Source organism: Venturia canescens, chromosome 1 (assembly GCF_019457755.1).
Source record: "Venturia canescens isolate UGA chromosome 1, ASM1945775v1, whole genome shotgun sequence".
Taxonomy (NCBI): Eukaryota; Metazoa; Arthropoda; class Insecta; order Hymenoptera; family Ichneumonidae; genus Venturia; species Venturia canescens.
In genome coordinates, this window is record NC_057421.1 from 24,014,652 (window position 1) to 24,035,771 (window position 21,120).

General features: G+C 36.3%; 3 protein-coding genes across 9 annotated transcripts in view; 1 reads left to right on the forward strand and 2 right to left on the reverse strand.

Moving 5' to 3' along the window:
• Window positions 1–1,512: 1,512 nt before the first annotated feature.
• Window positions 1,513–6,664, reverse strand: LOC122413445 (leucine-rich repeat-containing protein 40-like). 5 transcript variants are annotated; one of them, XM_043423814.1, is made up of 5 exons: window positions 6,258–6,664; window positions 5,169–5,687; window positions 4,772–4,935; window positions 4,595–4,674; window positions 1,513–4,353 (listed from the first exon to the last, which is right to left on the reverse strand). In XM_043423814.1, the coding sequence occupies exons 1-5, from the start codon at window positions 6,522–6,524 to the stop codon at window positions 4,169–4,171; spliced, it is 1,215 nt and encodes a 404-aa protein (XP_043279749.1). In that variant the 5' UTR covers window positions 6,525–6,664; the 3' UTR covers window positions 1,513–4,168. The 5 variants fall into 5 exon arrangements, with proteins under 5 accessions (XP_043279749.1, XP_043279742.1, XP_043279758.1 ...); XM_043423807.1 differs by having other exon boundaries at window positions 5,169–5,711; XM_043423823.1 differs by lacking the exon at window positions 6,258–6,664 and adding an exon at window positions 5,783–5,915 and having other exon boundaries at window positions 5,169–5,711.
• On the forward strand, window positions 1,766–2,806 carry LOC122419285 (uncharacterized). The gene is made up of 4 exons (XM_043433717.1): window positions 1,766–1,843; window positions 1,962–2,131; window positions 2,571–2,722; window positions 2,794–2,806. The coding sequence occupies exons 1-4, from the start codon at window positions 1,792–1,794 to the stop codon at window positions 2,804–2,806; spliced, it is 387 nt and encodes a 128-aa protein (XP_043289652.1). The 5' UTR covers window positions 1,766–1,791.
• Window positions 6,665–7,776: 1,112 nt separating the features above from the next.
• LOC122411626 (protein dimmed-like) overlaps window positions 7,777–21,120 on the reverse strand; it is a 70,666-nt gene continuing 57,322 nt past the window's right edge. For 2 of the 3 annotated variants that reach the window (XM_043420593.1, XM_043420584.1), the window contains exons 2-6: window positions 18,949–19,766; window positions 15,710–15,901; window positions 15,181–15,369; window positions 13,050–13,186; window positions 7,777–11,364 (exon numbers count right to left, since the gene is read on the reverse strand). In XM_043420593.1, the coding sequence (XP_043276528.1) occupies window positions 11,208–11,364; window positions 13,050–13,186; window positions 15,181–15,369; window positions 15,710–15,847 (621 nt within the window). In that variant the 5' untranslated portion in view covers window positions 15,848–15,901; window positions 18,949–19,766 and the 3' untranslated portion in view covers window positions 7,777–11,207. Of the gene's footprint in view, window positions 11,365–13,049; window positions 13,187–15,180; window positions 15,370–15,709; window positions 15,902–15,985; window positions 16,163–18,948; window positions 19,767–21,120 lie in introns of those variants that run through there. The other variant, XM_043420600.1, reaches the window with a different exon arrangement.

Genomic DNA, 21,120 nt, shown 5'->3' on the forward strand with positions numbered 1-21,120 from the left:
CACGAAAAAGGGGTTCGTTGCTGCTCTGTACGAATTTGGTCGAGCTGATTTGGCTGCTGGTCTGAAGAAACGATGGAAAAAGTTGAAAATGAAAAGGGACCAATTGAAGAAGAGAAAGAGAGCTAAAAAAGCAAAGTTGCCGGTACTAGGAAGGAAAATTGATACGAGACAGAACGATTGGAGCGAACCGACAAAAAACATTGTTAAGTTAGTTGACGGTTAATCTCATTTGCAAACTCGCATGAAAATATTTTTGGTTTTCTTTCAGATTGGGTAACGATCGGAGCTCGGATACTCCGAAATTGGATCCTACGCTGGAGAACATATTCGATGAGAGTTTTGTTATTTTTGTGGCTGCTGGCAGTTTTCTCATTCTTGGATTTCTGGCGACTGTTTTATTCATTGCCTACAGACGAGCCTGTCGTTGCTTCAATAATTACGAGGTCCATCGCTCGCAGTAAGCAGTCATTTTCCAAATTGTTTATCCCTGGATTTCAGCCTCCGAAATAATTTTCGGGTTCAGAGTGTCATGAGAATATTGAGAAATGGGAGGTTCGATGTTATTCTTACGATTTGTCAGGAACATGAAAAAACCTCTGGAGCACGAGCAACTCGAAGAGGATCTCAGTGATTACTCGAAGAAAATCCCTCAATCGAGAAAGGACTGTGAGCCAGTTGGCAGCTATACGAAAATCGTTTTTGAGTCCGATAAAATCGAGAGTGAAGATCAGACACTTACTGAAAATATTTTCGTCCCTTCTACAGCACACAATGAAAATAAAAAGGAGCGCGTCGAAAGCGTTACAGAGCAGGAAGTCCAGAAGTCCCGTAATAAGCCAAAGGAGAAAAAATCGAAAAGAAAAATTTCACCTTGTGCCAGAATAAAACGTTTTATCGATTCTCAAAAACGAATTTTCAGGGGTGACACCGGAAATGAGGGTAAAAAACGAAGAAGAAAAGTCTGCCATGACAATAAATATAAAACTAGAGAACAAATTGGAAGAAGAAACGTTAAAGCCAGTCCGAGTCCTAGAAATCGCGAAAAGAAAGGAAAAATTGTTCGGTCGAACCGAAAAAATCATTCTCAGTCGAAACGAACAGCTTGCACCTGTCATATGTGTCGATTGTTCGATGTTAAAGATCAACAAATACACAGCAGAGACGCGAAAAACCTGAGCGATCTAAAAAGCTGACTGTAAGACATTTTTTGAGGGGATCATTGCACGGGCATGCGAAGATTACAATTATTTGGGTCAGAGTTCAAAGAGCGAGTTCGATCGCTTTTTTATCACTCAATTTTTCAGTAATTCTAACATTTGGTTCATACGAAGAAAATGGTAAGATTAACGAAGTTTCATCTGGTGATGGGACGTTTGTCATTTTAAAAAATCATTGCATTATATTTCGTCTCGTTATATTTTTATTAATATTCGTAACCCTGAAATAACAGAAATATTTCTATCGAACACGATGTATTAATGATTAACGATGAAATAAAAGCCATTAAACGAATTCTTTTTCAATCCCTGTTTATTTGTTATTTCAGACGAAATATCGAGAAGAAAAAAAAGCCCACAACTGAGCAACACACTTTCAGAGCTAATTTGTGACTTATTTGTTATCGTTATTTTATTTTTATTATTTTTGTCTCATGCCGTATCATCTTTTATCAGCGAATCATTCTTGACGTATACACTACTGTATTTTTTTCTTTTAAATTATGAACGTAACGGAGCATATATAAAAAAAAATTGGTTTAAATTTTCATTCAGTTCGTGCTTCGGAAACAAAATGCAACGAATCATCGTTATCGTGTGCTCCCTCGTTTTGGCTTCAGCTTCAGGTTATCCCTCGATTTTTGTGGGATTCTTATTTTATGATTTGACAAAAATTCTTTTTGGAAAATGTAATAATACATTCGCGTGTTTTATCACTTTAATAACAAGCATGTACTGTGCCAGGTGAAAATGTCTCGGTTGATCTCGTGCCCAATGAATTTATTGACGCGGTAAACAGAATCGGAGAACCGAAAAAAATTGCAGCCAACGTACCGACGAGTGAATTCGCTCTTAATTTTACAATCGCAACGACTCGTTTGTTGAACGACGTCTTGTTCGAATATTATCGTCAGGTAGGCACAGTCACTTTTAGTCAGTTGGCAAATATTTTTACCACATTTTTTTCACAAAAATATCGATTTGCAAAAATTCGATTTTAACAGTTTTCTCTTTTCGTTCACTGACATTCTCAGTGGATTATTTCATTTTCATCGTGTATCTTTGTCATTACAAGAATGAACATTCATTGAAGATTAGATAATTGTCAATTGTTGTTATAATCACTAAACATATTCATTCGTTTCAACATTCGATAATTATTTAACTACGTAGGTTTCGTTAATGTCCCTTAAAATCTACTTTTGAGCTTATTTCATATTTGGTATCAACGTCTCATTTATTCATACACTTTACGAACCAACGTTGGCCCGAATTGTATGCTCGTTAAAATATTTCGTGTGAGTATTTCTCGTGCAACATTTCCCTTGAAGAAATTCTTTTTTTTTTTTGCAGGCAAGACTCGCAAGCATCATTCTTGCAAACGACTGGAAGTCATCAACGGCGAAATTGTTGAAAAAATCGAGCCACGTAACGGCAAAAAATTCGGAATATTTGGATCCGTATCTCAAAAAAGTTCTGAATTATATGAATAAATTTTTGCTCATGCAACCAGGAGTTTTCGATTCGAATGCGACGCCCAACCTTTCGGAAATCCCCATCGATTCTGGGGTCATAGAAACTCATTTTGAGAACTTCGAGCCTGTAGATTTATTCAATAATTTAGAACTCCTTGTCGATCGAGATCTTTCAAATATTTATCATTTAGCAAACAAGATATTTCTCATTGGTTGGCAGGGCGCGAGATCCGCACTTCCAAAATTGCAACAACAGTTCCGCGACGAGGTCAGTAATTCTTGCTTCGACAATTGTCTACCATTGAAACATTTTTTTTTCATCAATGATTCTCAGATTCGAGGATATTATTATATCCAACCTTTCTTGCCACTGTTATTATACATTCCAAATTACTTTTATGTCAAAATGATATTTACAATATTAACGAATCGAAAAATTATAATTATAATGGCAATGATAATAATCATTTCGGTATTTCGTCCAATTTCAATATCTTTTTACATATTTTTTTAGTTTTTACATTGTAAATTGCTCAAAACATGGATCGAGGAAATCAACAAAATTGATGCAATGAGAGAAACAGTGCAACGAAACGTGAACCAAGAGACCTGGACGCGATACGAGCAATTGACTGAACGTTTGAAGCTTGTTCGAATCGTTCGTTTCGATCGAGAATTTTGTTAAATTAAATTGTAAATCTTAGTACAATATATTTTTTTCCTCCCATCTTAATGTTATTATTTCCTTAGTCAATTATTTAGTTCATTATGATTACGAAGTCAAATTAAAATTGATGGTCACCACAAGCAATCGCTTTTTCGCTTTTTTTTTTTTTTTGAGAATTGGTTGAATATTTTCAGTCAACCATTTTTTTGTGAGTGGTTTTGTTCTTTTTTTCTCGACAATGCTCATTTTCGATGTTGTATCGATAAACTGTGAGAGCAAACAACTTTTCAACGCTTACACGTTTTTAACTAGAATGTTTGTGCTGCGGTGCAGATTAAATCGATCGAGCGGTAGAAATATCAATTTTTTAATGATCCATGAGCGAAAGAAAAAAACGTTTAATTGCACTAATCGCTCACTCGTAATAGCTACCGGATACGTTGAACGGTTTCGTTGGTTTCGGGGTTAGCGTTTTGCAACAATTGTCGCAACATTTTTGAATTTGATCGTTCGTCAACTGTTTTTTGAGAAGAAAAGTGTTCTTTTTTTCCTTTGATCACAGAAGTTTCGTAAGTATGTTCCATTCTTATTCGCATACAATTGGAAAAAACTACTTCTATCCACACGTATTTACAGACTTGAATTTTTGGTTCACGACTCAAAAACGAGTTTTGTTAAAAATACGCATAATAACCGAGATCTGTTATTAAATTCTTACCTCTACATGTAAACTTAGATTGCGAAATACAAAAATACTTTATTCTTTTCGTCCCGATACTTAAAGCATTTGCTTCCGTCACATTTTCACATCATGCATCCTCAAATTGCCCTTCGACTTCTGTTTCCGCATACTCTTGGAAAAGTCCTTGCTCCTTTAACTGAATGATTTGTTGTCTTATCGGCAAAGCATGGAGAGCCGACGGACAGTACAAATTATGTGCAACTCCGTAATAAAAATTCGGCAATCGTTTTCTCGTTGGATACCCCTGATCACCTTGAAAGCAAAATAAAAATTAAACAAATGATTTCTACACAAAGAAATAGAAATGAGCTTGGGACAAGAAAAAAATTCTTTTTTTTCTATTGATGAATTGTGAGTGATTCGTATAATTCGTTTCCTCTAGTTTTTGAAAATGTCACCAATCAAAATGATCGAGTAAATTATTTTCTATTAACAACGCAAGAGAATTCGGATTTCAAGTTTAAGGTGAAAACAAGAAAAGACTCAAGCTCACATGTAGGATCATATTCGTCTGCTGAATTGTCTGAAATGTCCCAATTTTCCTCAATTTTGTTGTTCAGCTTTTCCGTAGCTCTGCAACCACAGTAAAAAATGAAAACACTCTGAAAATTTGAAGTCTGGAATCGAATTTTTAGATGAATTCATAATATGATTCTGTAAAGAAACTAACCCTGTGTGGTATTCATGAGAATCTGTGGTCGAAATTTCAGAGTCTGTTTCCGAAGTCTCATCGTAGTCTGTGTCGTATCTTGCTCCTGAATCTCTCCAACATCCCAAATGCAAATATTTTTTGTGCAAAGTTTTTCTTAGCGTTTCATACCGGATTCCATTGATCTAAGAAAAGATATTAAAATATGAATGCAATGTAAAAAACGAATAGCTGTCGTTTAAGTAATAACTCATTAAACACCCATAAAAATTCAAAGATTTCAGAAGAGTTTTAGAAGTTTTGATGAATCGTCATCTACAAACATGAATTGACATTAATATCATCATCAATGTTTTAAAGAAATTGATTATCTATATTCTGATTTTTTTTTCTTTATTTTGATGTGCTTTATTCTTACCTGTAGATTAGAGATGAAGACAGGGTTGTAGTCGATATCAAGACCCTGGAGTTTGACCATGAATTTCAAAGTTTTTGGCACACGAGTAAAAGCATTTCCATAGAGATCAAGATAAGCAAGATTCTTTAACTTCTTTGTAGAATGCGGGAGAGCAGGAATTTTATTTTTACTTGCTTGAAATTCCGTGAGCGAGCTCAAGTTACCAAAATCATTTGGCAAACCGAGAAGGGAATTATCAGCAACATTGAGAATCTTGAGTTCTGGGAGTTTGCAAATTTCATCAGGTAACCATCGAAGAGCGTTGTCATGGAGATCCAATTCTACTAGATTCACAAAATGTTCTATGTTCTCAGAAATGTACGACAGTTTTGTGAAGCTAAGATCCATTTCTACCATTTTTTCAGGAAACTCTAATTGCTCCGTTGGCAAGTGCCAATAATCGTTGCACCTTTTCACCTTTTTTCTGTTAGCAGCTTTTAAAACTGCAAGTTCTTTTAACAAGCCCAGCAGTTTGTCCAACTGTAATCCGTAAACACAGCAATTCTGAATGGACAGATTGTGAATTTTAAGGTTTGAGCATTCTTTGGGAAATTCAAAAGGATCGAACATTGTACCATCAAGCTGTAGAATTTCTAGTCGAGGTGCATTTCCTGTCAGAATCCATGTAGGAAATTTGACGTATTTGCCAGCATTTTTAACATACAATGCAACTAATTTTTCACTCGCAGGTGATTGTGTCAAATCTATGTTTAAATTTTCTGATAAGTGCAGAACCTGCAAGCCTGTCATTCCAGTAACAATGCAGTGAGGTGTCTGCTTCAAACGGTTCCCTGTCAAGTCTAGAATTTTGAGATTATGTAATTTCTGACATGCTGGTGGAAGCTTTGATAGATAGTTATAAGCAAGGTTCAAAACTTCCAGAAAACTAAGATTTGCAATGCTCTCCGGTAGACTCGTCATTGAATTATTCGACAGATTCAATTCTGTCAAACTCGTTATTTCTGCGATAGTCGGGGGAAGATATTGAATATGATTATTATTGAGAAAAAGATATCTCAAATTCCATATAAATTTTAAGGAATGTGGCACCGTTGTTAAATCATTTTTGGAAAGATCCAAGCGCGTGAGGTTCACAAGATGGAAACCGAAATCTTCCGGTAAATCGTTTAATTTCTTGGCAGACAAAACCAAGTCTCGCACAGTGTTGTAATTTATATTGCTTAAAAGTTTCGACACATGATGTTCCTCCAAACTGCAAACTTTTGTTGGAACTGACATTTCCACGTATTTCGGAATTTCGTCCTCGTTCGCGAACGCGTAGTCTAGAGGATAATTCAGAGGCCACTCTCCCTCCATTTTTTTTTTGTTACGAGTTACGATTTTGAAAATATAATCGAAATTGGTGGATGAAGCACTTTTGAAGGTACGATTCTCTTGGAACGCGATCCGGCGATCGACGGTTTTAGGTTAAGTTTGTTTACATACACAGTGCCTGCACAGTGCCGCCTTTTTTGATGTTGGGTTTCAGCCCTTCAGCGCCATCTGAAGTGAGTTGAATATTTGAAACAAAGATGGCGTGCCTGATGAGCGTCGTTTTTTGTTAAATTCAATTACTAACCCCACGATTGTTAAATAATTATCACATTCAACATTCAAAGGCGTTGGGCAACTCAGTGTTACTATCATTCAAATTGAATGGATAATGTTGAGATTGTTGGTATCATCGATCGGAAAATCATCAAATAATACTGCTTGTTTATACACAAACGTTGTTCCGGGGATGCGAACAAAATTTCAAACATTTTTTTATAAAAATCATAATTGATACATAACAAAATGGCGTTACGGGGGCGGGGGGGGGGGGGGCGTGACGGTTGAGGCGTCAAAGCATCTACCAATTTATAGTTCCAGTTTGTCTGGACCGTGCGACTGATCAAGGTCGTGGCTTTGACCTCTGTGTTCGAACTTTTATTTCAAAGTGAATTTCGAAAGAAAATTGGTGAACAAGATGAAGCAGCAGCGACAGAATACAAGCTGGTTCATTTCCGACGTGATAATTCAAGCCGAGACGTTGGAAATTCGACCCGGTCGTCCGATAAGAAGAGTGAGTTTTCAAATTTCCTATAGTAATATTAAAAAACAATCCTGAGAATTTACTCGATATAAAGAGCAAAAGAAACATCTAGACAAGTAGATACAGGCAGCCAATTTCGATGAAAGGTGGATGAAAGAAGAACAAAAAACATGAGGGTTAGATTTGAAAATTGCAAATTGTAGCGTGCTGATCCATCAACAAAAATATGGAGAGCAGAAGCAAACGACCCTTTTATAGCGGCTGAATTAGTACCAATGACACGAAAGAAACACAATTCGGTTCTTACTATAAAAATCACTTTGCGTAAGTTTTTTTCCTCAAAATGACCTCGGGAACGAATGTTGACATGAAAAAAAAAAGAGAAAAGAACGCCGGAATTCGTGAGCCATTCAAAGAACCGATGCACGCTGGCAACCATTGCCACACGCAGTTTTATAAACATAGACAAATAAAAAAGGTGTTGAGGAGGTTATAGATACATCCTCGGTTAAAGGATGAATTGATACTTCGATATTTTTGTTTTTTTCTCCACTTAGGTTCGACGTGCGAACGACATATATAGCATATATTATGTTTTCTCGTTTACAATCATATACTTTTGAAAAATATATACAATTTTCGTCACGGGCATATTTCAATTGCGTCACTCTACGGTTCTTCCTTTATTTATCTTTCTCTCGATCTTCTGCGTGTTTGGTCGACACGTGGGGCGTTCCGGTATAATAGCGGGAATGCTTTTGACTACGTTTCATCATATCTCTCGTACAAAAGCTCAGGCACTTGCCTCCGGAATATCCCGTTCAAAAGAAAAAAAATATATATGTATTTTTATATGGTCACTTATAAAACTTATATTTATGCTCATAAAATATATGTAGGCGATGATTCTGCATATACATTTATATATCGTAAATATATAGATATATGTATATTTATATATTATGCGTGTGTACGTAGAAACGCTGAATTCGTCGTAAATATACATTTTCTCATATTAATCGTAAACTAATCAAGTGTACACATGGAACGTCAAATTATATTACTTTCGTTTTGTCTTTGCGTGCTTTTTTTTTTTTTTTTTTATTTTTTTTCCCCCAAATAATTGACGATATACAAAAAAAAGTTGAATATTTCGTCAAAGAATGCGGATGAATTTTTTCGATGGACGGTAGATTCGCATGCCCGTTTGAAAAAAAGTATTTGAACCTCGATTGCTGATTTTTTCATGTATCTTAACGTGATAATGGAAAATTTTTTTCGTACAAATACAGGGCTGAGTAACGACGCCAATTCTTGAAAATGACGATTGAAATTTAGGACTCGCCGCATTCCTTTACGCGGGAATCGTGTTTTCTCGTTTCTTGCAGATTGAAAATTTTCTTTTCCGCCCGACGATCTATTTAATCGATCTTCTACTGTACAACTAATAACGAAGAAAAGACTTATACAACACTAACACACGTGAGAGAGAAAGTGATAGCAGTTTTAAGTAAATAATCACAACCATCTTAAGTGAATCTCACGGGACTTTTTTTTTATTTCAGTAAGCCCGCTTTTTATGCATCTTGCTGCCTCCCTTTTTCTCTCTCTCTCTCTCTTTCTATGCTTTCTCGTTCATCGACGACGATCGCGTTTCCTACCGATGAAAATGAACTCTCAAAAATGCTTTGTGGAATGTCTTGAAAATCAACTCGGATTAAATTATTTTTTCTTCTTACAACAAAAAATGCTTATTCCTTCGGTAATTATGAAAATATTTCGAAGATGGATCAGAGTTAATTGATAAAGACTCTCCGATGTGCACTTTACTGAAAAGCATTGCATTTCCAGAGTTATCACGAAAGTGAAAACACACACACACACACACACACACACGCGCGCGCGCGCGAGATTTAAAATTGCACAAAATATATAAATTTATTTATAATTAATTTTCCTCTTGTCTGAGAAATTTCAATGAATTCAGATCTAATTCGTGATTTAAACAATAGTTCATTTTTTAAAATTTGTTTAAGGGGTTATTCCGAGATATAAAAAACGTCCGATACTTTCAAAAATTAATGTCTCTAAAATGTTTTGAAGTCGATTATTGTGATAAATCGATATAAATAAACCGTGTCATTTTTTTTCTCAATTCGTTATTCATCTCGTCAACCTTGTGACCAACTGAGAACCGCGTATTCTTCCAAAAGAATGAATGAAAAAACGAATGAATCCATCTTCGAATATTTCCAGTGGCGACGAAACGTGCGCATTACAATGTGAAAAGTCTTTCGTTTCGACTGGAAATTGAGCGTTGCACGATGCTCCACGTAGTCGAGTATTGCATCGTGATCCAAAAAGCATTAGCATTATTATTATTCATCGTGCATTTTCAAGAGAACCACGAGAAATTCTTTATTTCAATGTTCATTCGCGATCTTTGCTGTTTTAAATAAGAATTAAAAAAAAAAAAAAAAAAAAAAAAAAAAGAAAAACCAAAAACACTGAAGATAATATTAAAAGAAAAAAGAAAAGAAAACATTTATCGTACAAATATTTTGTTATCGTCGTTATCGAGATTATCAATATGTAATATCTGGATCGTGACCTCGAGACACATCGAGCTCATTTTTTTCCCTCTTAAGGTAAACACATACATGCGAAATACATATGAGATATATTTGTCGATTGGCGTTTCTTTTTTTCTTATTTTTTTTTTTTTTTTTTTTTTTTTCAGTTTCGTTTACAATTAAATTATATCCATCGCTTATAAATATATATCTGTATGTATATATATATATCGATAGAGTCCAGATTGGTAACCCTCTCTCTCGCTCTCTCTGTCTCTTTTATTTTTTATTTACGTCTCTCTGTCTGTCTCTTTCTCTCCCTCTCTCTCTCTCTCTCTCTCTCTCTCTCTCTCTATTTCTCTCATCGTGTAGTTCTCCCGCGGTTGTTATTTCGCGCACTGTGAGAACGTCACTGTCAAAAGTGCTTCGACAAATGGTTAATAGCAACAACGATATCAATCCTTAAGCAAGGGGTGCTCGATTTCTCCACCCTTTTTCCTTTACTCGTGTTTACTTTTTTTTCTGTTTTTTTTTGTTGTTTTATCGTATCTTTCATTTAAATATTTATATTGGTTTGCTTATTTTTTGTTTTTTTTTTTCTTTAAATATTTAGCCACAAATAAAATAAGACGTGAGTCAGCGACGAAATTCTCTAATACAAAGTATTCTATCACAGTTTCGCGGTTTGTATTTATTATTATTTTTATTCAGGTCTGACTTGCGAGAGTCCCTCGAAAACGCACTTCTTATTTCGTTTTATGATTCCTTTCCGCATTACCGCCCTCCATCCCGGATCGACTTTATATTATTTTTCGTTGCATTTTTCACCACTCAATACTCTCTTTGTTTCTCTTCGTTAAAACTCTCGTTCCTGCCGCCATTGTTTTTGTTTTTTTGTTTTTCTCTTTTTTTCTTATTTTCTTCCTCCTTTTAAACTTTCGACGAATCTTCGATTTGTTTTCTTATATTCACTGGCTACGCGCCGATTTGTTTACTTCCGTTGCTAATGTAACATCTGTCGATCGATAGTTCTTTTTTCTTCTTCTCTTTATGGCAAAATGATTCTCGACGATTATTGTGGAACAGTCTCAAAATGGATCGAATCCAAGGAAATTGAACTTTTCGTTATTTTCTTTTTTATTTCCCCGTTTCTCGTTTCGTCTACGGACTATTCCCCAATGAATTTTCATTACGATATTTCATTAGCATTCTCTTTATAGACATTGATATAATAACGATTTTTGTGTTCAAGCATATATTTTCTTTCTTTCCATATACGTACGGCAAATGGATGTATGGATTTATTCATTTATTGATATATAGAAAATTCGTATGGAGTGCGTAGCAAAACAAGAGAAATGGAATAAAAAAAAAGAGAAAAGAAAACGGAAACTAAGGTATCCTGCGTTCGAGATCCTCGTGCAAAAGGCTGTTGTTATTTGTTTCGTGCATCGAGGCTGGTGATTCTTCTTCAGGCTGTTCACCGCCACTCAACTCCAATTGTCCCGTACTATCCCCACTGCTCGATCCACATTCTCCGTCAACAAATCTAAAAGAAAAACAACTCTCAGACCATACTATATTGTCTTTCAGTGGATGGAACTTTACGAATTAAAATGTAGACAAAATATTGATCTTCACTGGAAATACAACTTGCTGTTGCTTTTCTTTTGTTTTTATTGTACAAAAGATCGTTGAATCGACCGAGGCGCTCGCGGTTTACGACATTGAAAATTGTAGTTCGAATTCTATTATTGTGGCTTAACGAAATTTTCTTTTTTTTCGGCCTTAACAATAGTGGCTGCGGTTTTAATTTCTTGGAGAGAAAAATAGTTAGAGAAGTTGATGAAATTCTTTCGGATGAAGCAGAAATGAGAATGAATTTAGAGTTTTTCAACGTGTCCAATGTATCGATTGAAAGGTATTTTCGTTTTTAAGTCACGATTCGGCAGCGTTCCATACACGCGGTTCTACGAAAGCGTGATTTGCATTATTCGCCATAAACTCGCGCAGAGGTTGGAAAAAAGAGTTTCGCGAGAAAACTCGAATGGGGGAATGATCGCATGTAAATGAAATGTCGAATAATGCTTGGAGATACTTTTCGCTCCGTCCTAAAAGACCACTTTTTATCGTGCAACTTTCAACACTATTCTTTTCACAATCTCTAAATATTTACGGGTCGAGATGGCGAGAAAGCTTTTCAATGGGAACTCTCAGCGTTTCGGATTTTTGATAATATTTTAATTGCCCCGAGAAACACGAATATTGAAAATATTTTTTTCCTCTAAACCAATTCGTACCTTTCAGCTCGTCCAACAGAAACCTCGAATGACTTTTTTTCTTTGTTTGACGAATCCGTGAGACGCTTCATAATTAATTTATGTAAAAACATACATGTGCATTCGCAGAGTGAAATGGCGAAAATATGCGAGTGTCGATAGCGTTGCGGTCTCGATTGCGCGGTTTCGTGCATCGCGCGAAAACGATCCGAGTCTATACAGCGAGTAATCGGGCAACGAATTAGCGAATTCTCGCGTCGAGGTAACAAAACATGATGGCGAAACGAGCGCGACCCGCTTATTTGTCAGCACGATTTGTACTATCGTTGAAAAATGGCCATGCATTTATATTATGTACAAGTGAAACAAGCACACAAGAGAAAGCTCTCTTCGGGAATTGTTAAAGGTGTCAGAATACCCGAGATTAGAATATTGCGAAAAAAATTATTCTGGAAAGAATGAAGGGCGACGGCAGCAGCATGGAAAAAATCGTCTTTACAAAATTATTTCGCGATGATTTTATTCTGGAAAATCGCTTGGAAATAATAATTCCGAAACGAAATCAGTTATTCACGGGGTTTTTTTTTTTTTTAATGCGATAATAATCCTGTTCACCGAGACCAAAACCTTATTGCAGACCGATTATCCGGAAAGACGTTAATTTTTTTTTCTTCTTCACCAGGAAATCATTTCCATGTGTAATTGTCCCCATTTATTTTCTACCACGCTTAAATTATATGAGCGTTTCGTTTGATGGACGTGTAATTGACGAAGGAACAAAATTCATTGGCATAACGAAACGTAAAAAACGTTTGAAGAGTTTTCCAAAATTTGTCCAATTTTCGATCAGTTTCTACGATGAAATTTCGGTGGATCATTTTCTTTTGCTGTTTACTCGAAAAAATGGCACGTAGAGAAAAAAGAACAGTTCAAACAATTGAGGAAAATTGCTCACGTGTAAGGCTGCTCCTCCCCTCTCATTTCGCAAATGACATTCGTCAGCGCCATTATGTAATTCTTGGCGAGTGTTAGTGTTTCGATTTTGCTGAGTTTCCTCTCCATTTTAACGTGTGGTATGACCTCTCTCAGTTGCTGGAATGAAAAAAACTCGTTTCAGCATTCTCCTCGGATAAATACAAACAATAAATGTCTCCGTCGTTACTCATCTCATCAGAGAGTCCTTGCTTTACATTTTTTCATTAGAAATTACGAACCCCATTGATAATGCTCGATTATTTTATCGTGCTCCCCGAATTAATGACGTTTACTGTGATTCAAATATTATTTTTTCATTTAAGAAAATGGGAGAATTAATCAGCAAATATTTTATTCACTCATTGAAGCTTTGAGTTCTGGTTCAAGCAGCAATTACTCATTTTCTCTTAATTTCAACTCCGTGTCCTTTGATTACATGGAATTTTTGAGAAAAAAACGATTATCTGGACAAAGAATCTTCTGAAAAACGATGTTTATGGATAATCGGTAATTTACGATTTATCTGCTTGTCTATCAGCAGGAAAAATCGTGGAAACAACGATTGAGGGGAATTCCGTAAGATAATCGTGAGGAGGTGGTCTCCCTCTCTCTCTTTCATGCTCCTATATTTATGAGGGTAGAAGCAAAGGCGTGATCGGTCAACGTATCGGCAACTATCCTTAAGCTGTTATAACGTACATTGTAGTCTTGTTTTCCCACTTTTTATTCGCGAGATTCTCGTAACATTCATATCGACACATAGAAAGCCGTGAATCTTATCGAGAAACTTTCCACTGTAGTTAATTAACTTGTATGAAATTTCATTCGATAATAAATCAAAAGCAGTTCAAGAATTTAATTAATTGAGGAATCAAGTTGCTCCGTCGAACCAAATTCATTTTGATGAGCGAAAATGTGATGGATCCGGAAATTTTATGGTCGATTGAAAGGTTAAAAAATTGCGAAATTCTATATTTTTAGCTTGGCATTTTTTTCAGTTCAATTCGGCATTTTCGTTTCAGACAATAATTACGACCCCCACGTTGTACACACCTGAGAAATTTCGACAATCAGACTTTGCGTATAAACGCAAGGTTTATTTTGACTTTCCAAAGCAGGATTCCTCCCTAAACAAAAGATTTGGTTTCACTCTCGTTCGGTTGATTCGCGCAATCAAACATTTAATGACTCGTGTATAAGTTCCTCATTTATCTCAAGAGCGGATGTTCGATCAAGCAACAAAACTATCAACTAAAGACATTTATTTGTTACAACGATTTTTTTTCTCAATGTATATCTCCACCAAAATTTGAACGTTTCGATGTACCGTACCGAACGTTTATAAAAGTAAAAAATCCTGTTGTTCCCTTCGAACCGTTACGCACTACGAAATACGTGCATCAATGAAGTTTTATTATAAAACCAATATTCTGAATATAAATGTTAAAAACTACTTGACTCTTGATGCGAGGCGTTGAACATAGCGTTCCTTCCACTTGAGGCACAAGATAATTAATACTTGTCAGGTGTGCCCACACCTGTATAGCTCGGGTCATCACGATCGAGCGCGTATACAGAAAAAAAAATGTTTGCAGATGCTCGTGTGAATAGTTAAGATACTTGAGCACAGTCGCGCGCGCGCGCGTGCGTGTGTGTGTGTGTGTGTGTCTGTGTGGTTCGCATACGTGACACGAGCGCCAGTGACACCCACGCGGAAAAAAATATTTTTTCAGCCCTCCGGGCGGAAAGTGGCAACTTTCGGCCCGCTGCGCGGGCCGAAGTTGCCGCATTCCGCCTGCGTCGGACAGAAAAATCGTATACACTCCACGGGAGTGAAATTAGACCACCTCAAACCGCGTGCTTATCACCCTCGCCTTCGGCTCGGGTGACAATTCTGCCCGCGGTTTGAAGTAGTCTACTTTCCCTCCCTAGGTGTGTAATATACTATTCCTTCACATTTACTTTATATTTTATTTCTCAAGGACGTTTGATCGAAGTTCTCGCTGCTACGGGCTCGAATATATGCGCGTGAATACACACGGATGTGTGGATGTTCTATTAATACACATTTATATTATATATATATATTTACGTATAGATAATATAATTACCTCGAACGCGTCGTTGAGTGAGTGCATTCTCATTCGTTCCCGTTCGTTGCTCTCGAGTCTCCTGAGATTTCTCTCACGTGCGGAAATTCCACTCTTCCGTCTTCTCGTAGTAGGTGGTCCCCCGCGATTTCTTCTCTTCGCCTGCTTCGGGCTTCTCTCACTTCCGCTACTGTCACTCTCCTCTCCCACCTTTTTCATTCCGAGTGCAAACGAAGAGATATTTGTTAGTTTATCGTCGAATCTCTTTACAATAATACTTGAAGGAATGTCGCGCGTCGTCCCCATTCGGATATATTTATTGTCCGCGATCTCATCGTAATTATTATGAGGGAAGACGATGGAATAATGTTTCGAATAATTCGTTCTCAAATTCGGAATATTCCATGGAATATCGTCGCACTTTCGAGACGCGAATTATTACGGAAAGGGAAATTTGTTGGAGCAGCAATTCTCGGATTGATCGAGCTCATCGGCGAATTTAACATTTTCTTAAATCTCCGTTAAAACAACGATGTTAATGTATAAATACCTCCCCACTGACGGCATGATGCCGACCTCGTTTTCCCGTTAACGAGTCCCCCGAGGCGTCGTCGAGATCGATGTACATCTCTTGATCGACACAATCCTGATCGCTCCCTGAGAGTCTCTCCAAGCTACGCATTATCATGCAGAAAATTCGAGCGTATGCGGCAGCGTGCTTATCTCACGCGCGCCCGATTATCTGCAAAAACGAAGATCCCATATTTTTATTGTGAAAAAAAAGAAACGTAATTTGAGAGAGAACAAGAGAAATACAAATATTTACAGAGACAAGCATCTCGATGCTGAGAAACGAGCAGGGGAAAAAGAAAAAGCAAACGACGACGTAACGTCACAGCCGGTCGGCCACTCTGATGAAACGTCAAATTCGTCATTTGGAGCGCGGGAACTCCCACCAGTTTGTCGGAGGAAAAAAATTTTAGCGACTCGTGTACTCAGATGTTTCGTATTTCACATCGCGTAAGAGATCCAGCGAGCGTATGTTCTTACGAATATTATGTTTTCACAGTTTTTCCCTATTCACAAGGATAAATGGGCTTGTACGGACTACGAACGGATAAATAAAACGAGTTATTAGCATTTCTCCGCAGGCGCGATAACGTATCAAATTCTAACAGAAACTGACTTTTCAAATGTCTAATATCGAGTGGGAATTCTCTTATCGTTTCGTTGCTCGCTGGAAATTCAAATATATTAAAAATTTCGATCTCGTATTCACTCAATTTATTCCCAAAAATCCCCTCCGATGGACCTTCCCGTGCTATATCGTTGTCGCCAACAATTTTTTGTCATTGTCAAAACCAATTTGTGACAGAGCTGTCCCTCGAAGCTGGGCAATCGATTGGACGCTCGCTCCATCCATTCGACCATTGTACGCGAGCAAAGTATTTTTTTCATCGTCTCTACAAAAAAGCACTCTAGGGAGATGATTTTTGACCTTCGTATGATAAAAACTACGAGGAACATTGCCCTGAATAATGAGAAGTTGACAAGGAGATAAGATATCTTAGACGCTTGTCTCCGTGTATGTTCGGATGTGACGAACAATGATCTCTAATAATCCCTAAGATGGGAGGATCCAAACGCTTCCGTTTTCAAATGTGCTAATAGCTCACGTTTCTTCTTGAATCACTTTATATTATGAAGAAATTTACAGTTCGAATTCGAGATAAATCTTCAGTCTCATTCTACTGGTTTTATTAGGATTATTACGATCTCATTTGACGTTCGTCGGTTGAAAATATTTTAGGCTTTTCATTTCAGTTTATTTTATTTTTTCATCGTCTTTGTCAGGGTGTTATACGGGTTCAATTATTTAACATGGTATGCACGCGGTTTATCGATCTGGGACGTGAAAAAATTGGGAGTGTAGAAATTTTCTTTTTTTATTGTTGGATGAAGCGACTCCTTATCAAATGATCGGGGCCTCGTTCTGAAGACAAATTTTTTGTGATCATTTTATCGCTTTGTTTTTCTCTGGCTCTCATGCATTTGAGTGTACGCCATTTTTGGTCTCTTATGGGGAGAGAAATAGTTGACGAAAAACCTTGAGATTTCGTTTGTTTTTCGATAAATTTTATCGCTTTTTTTTTTATTATTTTTTTTTTTTTTAAATACGAAGTGACTTTTTCTGTCGTTCCGTTCCGTTGAAGCCGATCATTAAGATTTTCTGAGTCGAATTACACGATCCGGTTGACATTTCTTTCGATCCTTCATAAAAATTCAAAATTCGATTAATTTGCAATTGAAATGATCCAATTATATTTTCGGTAATTAAAAATAGAAGATGGAACATGGAAGTGTTGGTAGCTCGCGGTAATAAATTTCGTGCTCTCAGCTTTATTTAATCGTCAACCAAGCGATCGATTATTGATCGATACATTGAATCAGTTTCGTTCGCGACACGATATTATTTAACTGCACGATCTAAAATCGCGTTCGAGTTTTGTGGAGATTTTTTTTCCCGGCGGTGCATGTTGAGCGCTCTTTGTTGGGAGATTACATTCTCGGTTTGCGGCCTTGTCGATGCTCCGCTTATGTTTATTTTGTTTTTATGTCCGGAAAAGCCAACAATCTTCTGCAGTGTAATGTCACAACATTAAAACTCGAGGGTGTTGCATTTTTTCCTAAAGAAATTTCCTGGTGATAGAATTATCAGTTTTAAAAAAAAAAGAAAGAAAAAAAAAACTGGTCACCGTGAGAGAGTGAAAACTGGACAAATATTCCACACAATTATTTCCCGTATATCACTTATATTTTGTATTTTTACTTCAATTTCCATCGCTGGTGGCACCTTTTTTTCTTTTCGCAATTATAGTGATGTTCAATCATCAAAGAAAATGTGTTTAATTACTCAACCCGTGATTAAATCAGCGAGCATGGTTATCCGAGCCATTTCAATGATCTGATTTATCAGTTTCATGTTTTAATCAGAAGTTCAAATTCTATATAAATACTAAGATTTTAATTGAGAGGATAAAGCAAAAGTAGATATTTAACGAATATTTTTGTGTGCTCCAGAATTTGAATGCTTCCGATAAGCTGAAAAGGCTGCAGATTATTTCGAAAATTGTGAAAAATCTAAATATTACCCTCCGAATATCGCGATCAGAAGATTCGTAAGATATAGGCAAGCAAAATGGACGAGTGCGCGAGAAAATATAGAAACGAAGAGCGCGCGAGAGCGAGCGAGAGGCGAGTTTGTTCGATGAAAACTTGTTCGAGGAGTGATCGAAACGAATCTATAAAAATATAGTAATTACAAGAGACTTCGTAGAGCGGGGACTTTGGAAAGATAACCTTCGGCGATATATCGCCAACTTGGTCGTTCCTCATATCTTATATATGCGTGACCGTAGATTATGGAAGCTCTTATTTCTTTTTTACTCGCTATCAAACCAAATACAACACTGCGGGAGGAGATGGCTACGACAACATTGTCGGTTCACGTTAGTTTTTGTTGACTGTCAAAAAGGAGTAGAAAAACACTCGTCGTAAAAACAAAAATAAAAATATAAGGGGAACTTTAAAAGAATTGTGAGTCAAAATGAGAATTGAAAAAACGGGAAACGAGGTCGAAACAGTGAAAAAAGTAATAAAAGAGGAGATAAAACGAAAAGAGTATGCGAGAGGAGAGCGATAAAATTCAAAATATTTTTTCAAATAATACCAAGTTTTTCGTGTTTTGAGATCATTTTAAAAAGTCGTACAACGGCGAAAAAAAATTACCTCGATTGACGAAATTTCCTGGGTATCCAAATGACGTGAAAAAAAAAAAAACAAAACAGTTTGCAACGATGAAGGTTTCTGCTGCAGCGCACCAACGTAGTAATATTTCGAAGGTACACACTTCACGATACGAATTCGACAGCAATCAGTACGAGAGTTTTAATCCACTTCGTTGAATTTCGATCGATTAGCTCGAATTCTTGATATTTTTGTGGTGTCACGGTTTTTTCTAATTGCTCCAATTATACAGTCACACGCGCACGCACCCGCGTTATAATGAAAAAAATTTTGAATTTTACTATTCGTCAAAATGTTATGACAAGTATTTAAAACAATGTGTTTTCTCTTATTTTTTTACCCGGAAGTATTACTTTCCACAGCAGCTGCACTTAGTCTCACTTATTTAAGTCACTAAAAATTTTAAATTATGTATTCAACGAATACATAAATTCACATAAAAATATATAAATTTATATGTTTATGTGCGAGTTTCGTTATTTCTTGTTATTGAAAAAATTCAATCTTGGCACGTAAATGATTTAATTGGTCAATATTCTCCTTCTTTCTCTCTCTTTTTCTTTTTTCTCTCTTTCAGCATCATATCATTTTATCACAATCTTTATTGACGCGTCGAATTTCTTGAGATTTGTACCGACGTTTATCCACGAGGTACGAGATTGGCTGCATCTCTTCTTTCGAGACAATCGAATTTATTTCTTCTTCCGTTATCGACGCGTTTCTCCTTTATTTTGACAAATACGATCCTCTTTCTTGCACTTTCGTTGCTCAATGTTTTCTGCACGAAACTTCCTCCCGATCTGTAAACATCGATATTGGATTATTGTCCTGCTATCTGGAAAATCCGATTGAGAGTATATTTTTAAAAAGAGGAGGGAGAGAGACAGATTTCTTCGGTTTTGCCCACAATTATGAAGCCCGCGAAAGATAAAAAATTACGTCGAGATATTTCCTACTCTTCTCCATTTCTTATCCGAAATAAATGTGCTCGATATCCTCGATGCTCTCGATGATATCGAGACAATATCGAAATGTCGCTCGCTCTAAGCCAGAAAACGTGCATTCGATTTTTGAGATAATCAACAAAAAAAAATTTTTTCGTGCGTGTTCCTTGTTAACTTCACGAGCAACTTGAGAGTTATTATTAACACTAGAACTTGCGAGGAGGATTGATGTCGAGGGCAGATGATTTCGAAAAAATGAGAATCCTCATGTCGATTTTCAAAATTTTTCATGAAATTCAATGAATCGTAAATTGCACCATTGCTCGTTAAGGAACGAAGAGATTTATATGGCAAAAAGTCCAAAAATAGGCTTTCAGTTTTAGGGTTAAATTTTATTTGAATAAAAAAAAGTTATTTAAATGAAAATATAACTCGAATAAATAATTATGAAAAGCCATAAAAACATATTATTCATCTAATTTTCACCCACAAGTTGAGAAGACTGATGAAAAAATGAAAAAATTAAAAAAAAAAAAAAAACGTTTTTATGAATTTCAACGTCGTTGTATCGTAAAATTTTTGTATTATTGTAGGCTCAGCTTGCGTTTATAATAACACAATATCGCTGTTACTATTATGGCTTCTATCCTAATAAATGTCGTTATTATTACTATTATCCGCTGTACAGGCAACGTGTATCGAATTGCTCAATTTCTGAATCGGCAATTTATCCTTGCCCCCTCTCCTTTCCCGAGCCTCAAACAGATTGAATGACGCAAATTTATCGTCTGTACGTAATGAGCGCGCTCAAAATTCGGCTGATTGTAACTTATGTTTTTTGTGATGTTAAAAAAGGAGGAAAAAAGTGGAGCACTTTGGTTTTATTTGAGTTTAATTGTACACGGAATTTGTAAAAATGATTTCTCATAGAGAATTCTATGGAGTTTCTACGAAATTGAATTCAATTGAATTTTGCAATCGGTCGGTGCTTCGCGAAGGAATCGATGCTTCATAATTTCTCTCCCCGTCGTAAAAATATTTTTTTCGATTTTTAACAAACTCGTACGATTTTCATTCCTATTTTTTCTACTGAAAAATCCAAAGGCCAAATTAAAATCGATGCTACACGGTAAGATTTTCACTTCTGACGGATCTTCACATGTATATTTGGATCGAGCGCGCGTGTGTGCCAGCAATTCGATGAATAATG

Excerpts from the sequence above, each read along its gene's own strand:
- LOC122419285 (XM_043433717.1), top strand. The coding sequence starts at position 1,792 with ATGCAACGAATCATCGTTATCGTGTGCTCCCTCGTTTTGGCTTCAGCT. Across the intron at positions 1,844-1,961 it reads CGTTTTGGCTTCAGCTTCAG|GTGAAAATGTCTCGGTTGAT; the intron begins GTTATCCCTCGA and ends GTACTGTGCCAG. Across the intron at positions 2,132-2,570 it reads TGTTCGAATATTATCGTCAG|GCAAGACTCGCAAGCATCAT; the intron begins GTAGGCACAGTC and ends TTTTTTTTGCAG.
- LOC122413445 (XM_043423798.1), bottom strand. The coding sequence starts at position 6,524 with ATGGAGGGAGAGTGGCCTCTGAATTATCCTCTAGACTACGCGTTCGCG. Across the intron at positions 4,936-5,168 it reads TCTTCATCTCTAATCTACAG|ATCAATGGAATCCGGTATGA; the intron begins GTAAGAATAAAG and ends ATCTTTTCTTAG. Across the intron at positions 4,675-4,771 it reads TCTCATGAATACCACACAGG|AGCTACGGAAAAGCTGAACA; the intron begins GTTAGTTTCTTT and ends CTGTGGTTGCAG.